This window comes from Curcuma longa, chromosome 2, assembly GCF_044706935.1.
Source record: "Curcuma longa cultivar G26 ecotype Majalengka, Jawa Barat chromosome 2, ITB_CL_G26_1.1, whole genome shotgun sequence".
NCBI lineage: Eukaryota > Viridiplantae > Streptophyta > Magnoliopsida > Zingiberales > Zingiberaceae > Curcuma > Curcuma longa.
In genome coordinates, this window is record NC_133862.1 from 4,945,718 (window position 1) to 4,953,600 (window position 7,883).

The 7,883-nt window shown below is 37.8% G+C and overlaps 1 protein-coding gene across 1 annotated transcript; it reads left to right on the forward strand.

Moving 5' to 3' along the window:
• Positions 1-545: 545 nt before the first annotated feature.
• Positions 546-3,927, forward strand: LOC141821972 (trihelix transcription factor ENAP1-like). The gene is made up of 2 exons (XM_074709373.1): positions 546-1,542; positions 3,690-3,927. The coding sequence occupies exons 1-2, from the start codon at positions 675-677 to the stop codon at positions 3,701-3,703; spliced, it is 882 nt and encodes a 293-aa protein (XP_074565474.1). The 5' UTR covers positions 546-674; the 3' UTR covers positions 3,704-3,927.
• The last annotated feature ends 3,956 nt before the right edge of the window (positions 3,928-7,883 follow it).

Here is a 7,883-nt window from a genome sequence, read left to right on the forward strand (position 1 = left end):
TTTTCAACTACGACGTATTTATAAGAATTTTCTTCCAAATGGGAAATGCAATCAAAGGATGCTGGGTATCTAGATTGACCACCGTATGCGCTTTCCGATTTACCTTGGTGGTCGGTGGGAAACTTCCGTGGGATCGGACTTCCCGATTTACCCTGGTGGTTGGTGGGAAACTTCCATGGAACCGGACCGACCACTCCTAAGGATTGAGTCCATGAGACTGATTAGAATTTATTATTTTTTTTATGTCCTATGCGAGCCGGCCGGTTTTTTTTTTTTTTTTTTTTTTTGACTTTAAAAGGTTCTTAATGGGATATTTATAAGAGTTAGTGCTGGTTTGAAAATTTTGCCAAACAACTTGCGTCGGCCGGTCGGCGAATAAATCCCAGAATCGACGGTCATCATCTGCCGATTGCCGGCCCCCACGCACTCGATCTGCCTAGAAGCTAACACGTGTCTTCCTGCAGCTGTTCCTTTTAACCGGCGGCTTCCGCGCTCACCCACTTTCTTCTCCCATGATCATTCCCTCTCACTCCGTCGAACCTAACCCTAACGTCGACGGCGGCCCTTAAATAAGGGCCCAGTCGAAAGAGACGCCGCCGACAACGAGGGGCGAGGGGCGAGAGGCAGCGAGCGAGAGAAAGAGGGAAACGGAGGCGTAGAGTTTGATCCGGTAGATGGAGAAGCGAGATGCTGCGCCGACGAGGCCGCCGAACCCGGCGATGTCTTACCGGGAGGACTGCTGGAGCGAGGGAGAAACCTCTGTGCTTGTAGACGCCTGGGGTGGCCGCTACATTGAACTCAACCGCGGGAACCTCCGGCAGAAGCAATGGCAGGAAGTCGCCGACGCCGTTAATTCCCGCCGCGGCGCTGGCCGCCGACCGCCTCGCACCGACGTCCAGTGCAAGAACCGGATCGACACGCTCAAGAAGAAATACAAGGCCGAGAAGTCCAAGGTTGCCGACGGGTGCGAGAGCCAGTGGCCCTTCTTCCCCCGCCTCGATGGTCTCATTGGATCTGCCCCAGCGTCGAACTCCAAGAAGCAATCCGTGTCGCCACCGCCGCTCGCTCTTCCGATGCCTTTGCATCGGAAGGGCTCTGCTTTGGCCGTTGCCTCCGCAGTGCGACCGGAGGAGACGAAGAAGAAGCGCTCAGCTGCTGCGTCCGCAGCTGTAGGCAACGCTTTCCTCAGGCGTGCTGCTGCTGCAGCTGCGGCGGCTGCAGATGATGACGACGATGACGATGACGCTGAGCAGGAGGAAGAGGAGGGATCAGGCTCGCTATCACGGTCGTCATCAAGGTCTGGCAGAGGATTGAAAAGGGAGAGGGAAGAAGAGGGCAGCGGCATTCGTGAACTGGCTAAGGCAATCATGAAATTTGCTGAGATATATGAGAGAGTGGAGGAGTCAAAGCAGAGACAGATGATCGAGCTGGAAAAGCAGCGGATGGAGTTTGCTAAGGCGTTGGAGTTCCAGAAGATGCAGATCATTGTGGATTCACAGGTGCAGCTTGCCAAAATTAAGCGTTCAAAGCGATCTCATACTGGTAAGAGTTTTGGTCTTTATTCAATCCTATCAATGTCCACTTATATATTTTGATGTTGACGTACTGAATCATCTTTTTTTTTTCTACTGTGAATTAAGACTAACTTTATTCATATCAGGAACTCGTCTGAGTTTTCCTCTACACTTTCTTGGGTATGGGTCGTTAGCATTTTAAATTTTATTGTGCCTTTTGTTTGTTCTATATCACTCCACAAAAAATCAACAGATAAAAAAAAGGCTAAGTTGATTTGCATAATTAAGACCATGAGCATCATGGATTCACAGCCCAGCAGATGTTTACAAAGCCTTCCCAAAAGATATGGAACTAATTATTTTCTTACATGAGGCCGTCTTTCACTTGGTTTTGTTTCGAGAGTATACCAGCCTTATGTACCTAAGGTTTATGTATTTTGACTCAGACTAAGATCTAAAAAATTTCTTCTCTTTTGATCTTTTGATATGTTTTTATTACCTATTGAGAATGGAGCCTCATACAGCAATCAAACTGGGAAATTCTTATGAGGTTTTCGTGCACCTGTTGTTGATGGTTTAAGTTTGCTCAATTTTCTGTCGATTAGGATTGGTTGAAGGGGAGCCTTGGCGCAACGGTAAGGTTGTGCCATGTGACCTAGAGGTCACGGGTTTTAAGCCTCTTGCCAAAGGCAAGGTTGCTCAATTTTCCCGGACCCCGCATGGCGGGAGCTTCGTGCACCAGGCTGCCCTTTTTTTTTTTTTTAGGATTGGTTTGCAATTGCAATGGTTTGATTGTTGGAGTTTTAATTTCTCACTTATTGGATGTTTCGTTTGATTAGATAATGTTGGTCATCGAATCCTAATCAAATCAGAGATATGAATCTTGGTTTTCAAATTATCTTTTCCTCAGTAGAATTTCTTGGCTCTGGATGTTCTTATCTTCTATGTATTACCTCTGTATGCTAGTGTTTGGTTGAAGATGCTTGCAATTCTTGAGAATATATGGCTTTATTAGAATTGCAGGCAAGAGAAAAGGAGGAAATTATATCTTTGGTCAGTCTAACTTATGTTCAACGTTTAATGAGATAAGACAACTTCCTTGTCCTGTTGTTTTATTGACTGATTCTGTAACATTCTTCACCTACAGTTGGTTTTGGTTTTGTTTTTGTTTGTCTTAGTCAAATCAAAATTTTTTGCTGTTTATTGTATGCTTGTTGTTCATTTTTCTTCTTCAACTTCATGCCATGAGAAGGATAAAATTGTTCCTCCTATGTCTCCCATCATGCCTTGGTAATGCAATCTTCCACCCAATCATCTCTGCCTTTGATGCAATTGAGCATTGTTGTGTTCTTGGTACTCTAGACAATACTCAGAGTCTTTCTTTGTCTCCTCCTACATCTCTTATTCCTCTGAGGGAGGCAATAAATCTGTCATGTTGAACTTCCTCTTGCACCTCTTATGTAATATGCAGTGATCATATTGCAACTGCAGTAGGGTGAGAAGGAATCTAGCGAAACTAAAAATATTTTTTTACAAAAAATGACTCCAACAACTTGGTCTTGAAGTAAACAAATTCCAGGGCTCTTAGTTTATGTATAAGAATGCATATTGCTAGAGTTTGCCAAAGAGGCTTGCAATGACTTTTGGCAGCTTAAGATGTCCACCACTTGTAATGTTTGGGCTGAGATAAATGAGAACTTATTTGCTTCCTTGGTTGGCCAGACTCATGAAACTGTAAATGAGATAAATGAGTTTCAACTACCCCAAGGAAGGTATCAATGGTTTTCTTGGTTGTGCTAGGGTTGTTCACCCACAAACTCCTCATGCAAGTGGCTAATTGTATTATGCCTTTTGAAGTCTATTGTATTAGGGATTGGCAAAGGGCATTTTGGTTGCTACAAGGAAGGTCTTAATGATCATCTTTGAATAGGAAAATGAAAACTACAACTTACAACTCCAGTTTTAGTGAGCAAAATTGAGGGACAATTATAAGTGCGATAGCCTTTTAACTTGCAGAAGAACTGAACTAGTTACTTTGGATTGATTGCAGAGCATGCCATTTTTTTTGGTTGTCTAGTGAAGAAACCATCTACGTTGCTATCTGTTGCTGTGTGCAGAGCAGTTTTAGTGCATTTAGTTATGTAATATTTATGTTTTTTCTTTTTTCTTTTGCAGACAGTTATTTGTAGTTGGCTAACGAAGAAATGGTGGTGGACTAGGAGGATTCATCCGGGAACGTTTCTGCTTGTAAGTTGATCGGAAGCGTGGATGGTGCCTGGAAGGTGACATTTTAATATGTTATTTGAAGCTGTAGGTTGTTAGTTGAGAGTGAGAGGTCGTCGTCTCAATTTGCTCTCTGCTTTTATAGTAAACATCATCTATTTATGGAGATTAGATTATTTTATACTATATAGTAAGGGAATTTTTTTATAAAAAATATAATATTTAAGAACTACGTAATTTCCATTGGTCGATTCGATCACTTTTATTTTTGTCTTCTCAACCACAATATTGTTTAATATAGATTTTACCATGACGAATATCATACCTTATTGTAATAAATAAATAATTATCTGCATGCTCATATGTGAGTATTAGTGTAATAGGTGTGATCGTGATGATTAGATAATACTCATTTTAAATGTCATAGGTGTGATGAAGTCTTTTTAATTTGTTTTGCTCGTTGAAATATTATTTCAATTAGGTTATCACTGTTAAATAAGCAAAATTAATATAAGCTAATCACACTGTTGTAGAAGCTAGCAGTTAACTTTTACACATTGTAGTAGCTAGTTGTTAGTTTCTATACGATCAATCGTGATTAGATAATATTCATTTCAAATATAGTGGGTATGATAGAGTCTCTTTAGTTTGTTTTGCGTATTGAAATTCTTTAAACCAAATTATCACTCTCAAATAAATAAAATTAACATAAGGTAATCACAATATTGTAGAAGCTAGCAGTCAACTTTTACGCGTTGTAGCAGTTAGTTGCTACCTTCTACAAGACCAATCATGATCAGATAATGCTCATTTCAAATGTAATGGATGTAATGTAGTTCCCTTAATTTGTTTAGCTCATTGAAATATCATTTTAACTAGATTATCACTCTCAAATAATTAAAATTAATATAAGTTAATTATATACAGAAATTGACAGCTAGTTTCTACACATTATAGTAGTTAATTGCTAGCTTCTATACAGTCAATCATGATCAGATAATGTTTATTTCAAATGTAGTGGGTGTGATAGAATCCCCTTAGTTTGTTTTGTTCATTGAAATGATTTTAATCAGACTATCATTCTCAAATAACGTAAAATTAACACAAGTTAATCATACTGTTGTAGAAACTATTTGTCAACTTGTACAAGTTATAGCAGTAAGCTGCTAGCTTCTACATGACCAATCGTAATTAAATAATGTTCATTTCAAATATAATAGGTGTGATGGAGTCTCATTAATTTATTTAGCTCATAAAAATATCATTTTAATCAGGTTATCACTCATATAAACAAAATTAATATAAATTAATCACGCTGTTGTAGAAGCTAGCTATCAACTTATATACGTTGTAGCAGTTAGTTGGTAGTTTTTGCACGACCATTCATGATCAAATAATACTCATTCAAATGTAATAAGTGTGATGGAGTCTCGTTAATTTGTTTACCTCATTGAAATATCATTTTAATCAGGTTTTTTTTTTCAAATAAGAAAAATTAATATAAATTAATCACATATTATAGAAACTAGTAGCCTTCTACACATTTTAGTTGTTAGTTGCTAGCTTTTACATGGTCTATTATAATCAAATAATATTCATTTTAAATGTAGTGGATGTGATGAAGCCCTTTTAATTTGTTGTGCCCATTGAAATATTATCCAGATTAATATTTTCAAATAAATAAAATTAATATAAGTTAATCACACGGTTGTAGAAACTAACAGTCAGTTTCTACACGTCGTGACAATTAGCTACTAGTTTCTCCACAGTTCATTTTAATTGTATTGGGTATGATGGAGTCTATTTGATTTATTTTGTTTGTTAAAATATTATTTTAATAGATTATCACTTTCACAGAAGTAAAATTAACATAAATTAATTATCATACTGTTGTAGAAATTAACAGTCAACCACTATAATCTAAATCTTAAAATTGGTCCAAGAGTATTTCAAATAGTTTATGGGCGCTTATATGACGATTTATTGATTTATTAAATGATGGACGCCTTTTTTTATTATTTTTGCCCATCTTAATTTATAGACATGGAGAGGTGAGAGGAACAAGAGGAAGTAGCAAAGTGATCAGTTTGGCCCTTTGATGCTCATGGAGATTAATATGTCACGGTTTGTGTGGAGAACAAATTAGTTTATGGAGGTGTATTAATTGGGTGTCATTTTGTAGGAAAAGGTGAAATCTGTCATCCAATGGTCTCACATGATCGGTCTCACGATTATCTGTGAGGAGGTAAATCAGAAAATTTCAATTGACAATTACAGGATGGGTATTATCTCGATTTTATCAACATTCGATTTTTGTCCACTTCTTGTTCCTACAATAATCAACTCACTCACATATGCCAGGAGCATTAAAAAGGAGCTCTATCTAGAGAGAGAGAGAGAGAGAGAGTCATGTTGGTGGTGTTTGGTGAATGGAGATTGAGCGAATTAATCATCAGTCGACATGGTAGAAGTGCAAAGATGAAAGGGGTAAGAAGGATGACAGGAATGCGATGAAGATGAGGAATAAGGTTGCAAATGAAGATTGGGAAGCATAACTTAGATCAAGTTTGGTGATAAAGACAAAGACGAACGCCAATGAAGATGAAAGGATGCTCAAGGTGTATATAGGCTATTACACAATCAACTCATAATCTAATATAGTAATTAACTATTAATTGACTAATATTAATCTATGTCGATGCTTCGTAAGCATTGATGATAAAAAATCTGAATATTAAACACTGTTGGTTTATTAGAAGTACAAATGGAAGATAAATTTTGAATCTAAAACTTTTGATGATGATTGGTTTAATTAATGCCTTTCTCTATTTTACTAAATTTAAAGTGGAAGTCAACCCCAGAAAAACAAAGAAACAAGATTCTTCAACGTCGGAAAAGATCTTTGAGATTTGAGAATGGTACAAGTTGAAGCAAGTGTATGGGGTCGTGGAGAAGAAGTCAACCTCTTGATAAGGATATATATTGGCATCCGATCACTGTTTCTTAATGGATGTGGAGTGTGGGACTTTAATACCTTTGATTGTCAAGTAGGAACAAACCCTTGCCACGTATAGTGCTGATTGATGGAGAATTTGAATTTGGATGGGTTTAGGATGATGGCCGATGAGTGCGCATGCCCCATCACCATTTGGTTCGAGGCACGATAGAAGAAACATTGAACGAGTACAACATTAGCTAGTTACCAAAGGAATGGATGGATATTACATGAGCATAAACAAAATGTGGATCATGACATACTCCTTTTTTTATTAGAATGTTGAAAAGTATTTCTTTTTTTTAATGTATTATCAAAATAACATTTCATTATATTTTTATTTTAAAAATATATTTATTTTTAATGTTCTTATAGTAATTACGGGATCATAATTGCTATAATATAGATTTTTTTATATTTTGATCAATACTAATAATATTATATTATAATAATTATAGTTTATAGCTATTACAATATGAACACTTACAAAGTCATCTCAGACAATGGCGGAGCCAGGAATGTTGTAGTCTTGGGCTAATCTCAATCTCCCTGGGCTAGCTTCCTTTATTACCTATATTTTTTATTTTTTTATAATAAATTTAAAGAACAATTTTTTAAAAAAAATCCATTGGGCCCCCGGGCTAAAGCTCGAGTGGAATTGTACTTGGCTCCGCCCGTGATCTCAAAGGTGCTAGTAACTTGTCTAGAATCCTGCATAGGGTGCTTATGCAGAAGATGGATTCATAGTGGAAAACATTCATCTTGCTTAAGAGTTGTTACGGAACTGTATACATAAACTAGTTTCACCAAGATGTGTGCTTAAAGTAGACCTACAAAAGGCCTTTGATACGGTAGATTGGACCTTCTTGATATGATAGTTGCCCTTCGACGTTTTGGTTTCCCACAATATGTGGCTTGGATTGAGGAGTGCATTACAACTGTATCTTGCTCGATGGGCATCAACGACACCATGTACGAAATCTTCAAAGGATGGAGGGGGCTACGACAGGTGATCTGCTCTCACCGTTTCTCTTTGAATTGTTTTTGGAGTTGCTTTCACAGTCACTTGCAAGGCAACCCACATTCCATTATCATCCCATGTGGGGTGGTTTGTGGAACACACACTTGGCATATGCAGACGACCTGTTCAT

Bases quoted from the DNA above. Each gene is read 5' to 3' on its own strand.
- LOC141821972 (XM_074709373.1), top strand. From the start codon at position 675: ATGGAGAAGCGAGATGCTGCGCCGACGAGGCCGCCGAACCCGGCGATG.